General features: G+C 62.9%; 1 protein-coding gene across 1 annotated transcript in view; it reads left to right on the top strand.

Moving 5' to 3' along the window:
• FRMD5 (FERM domain containing 5) overlaps window positions 1-499 on the top strand; it is a gene marked incomplete at its 3' end in the record, with an annotated part of 13753 nt that overhangs the window by 11639 nt on the left and 1615 nt on the right. The window contains exon 8 of the mRNA XM_009869349.1: window positions 165-228. Coding sequence (XP_009867651.1) covers window positions 165-228 — 64 coding nt within the window. The remainder of the gene's footprint in view (window positions 1-164; window positions 229-499) is intronic.

Below are 499 nucleotides of genomic sequence, written 5' to 3' on the forward strand. Positions count from 1 at the left end.
GTGACCGCCAGCTTCACCCCAGGGCTGGTGGGGAGAATCTTTCCTCCTCTCACTGCCCTGTGGCACCTCCCGGGGATGGTGCAGAGGGTCTGGAAGCTGCCCTGAAGCTCCAGCTCTCGCCCTGCTCTGCGTCACCTCTCACCTGCCCGTCCTTGCCCTTTCAGGAACGAGGTGACCAAAATGAAATTCGAAGGGAAGACTTTCTATTTATATGTAAGTCAGAAAGAGGTGAGTGCATTCCCTTCCTGTGGGACTTCCCGTGGTCGTCACTTCAGCAGGTTCGCCCTGCCCTTGCGGGGGCTGCAGCCCATGGCAGCATCGCCCCGTGCCTGGCGGTGTGGGGACACGGTGACAGGCGCCAGAGTCACCCCTTGCTCCCACCGGCGCCTCGTTCCAGGCGTTAGAGCCTGTGGATGCTGGGTCAGCCCTGGGGTGAGGGCTCTGCTCTGAGCAGCAACCGGGGACCTCCCGTAGCTCCTCTGCCCCGCGCTGCGTTCGG

The sequence above is a fragment of the Apaloderma vittatum genome, unplaced genomic scaffold (assembly GCF_000703405.1).
Source record: "Apaloderma vittatum isolate BGI_N311 unplaced genomic scaffold, ASM70340v1 scaffold32645, whole genome shotgun sequence".
Taxonomy (NCBI): domain Eukaryota; kingdom Metazoa; phylum Chordata; class Aves; order Trogoniformes; family Trogonidae; genus Apaloderma; species Apaloderma vittatum.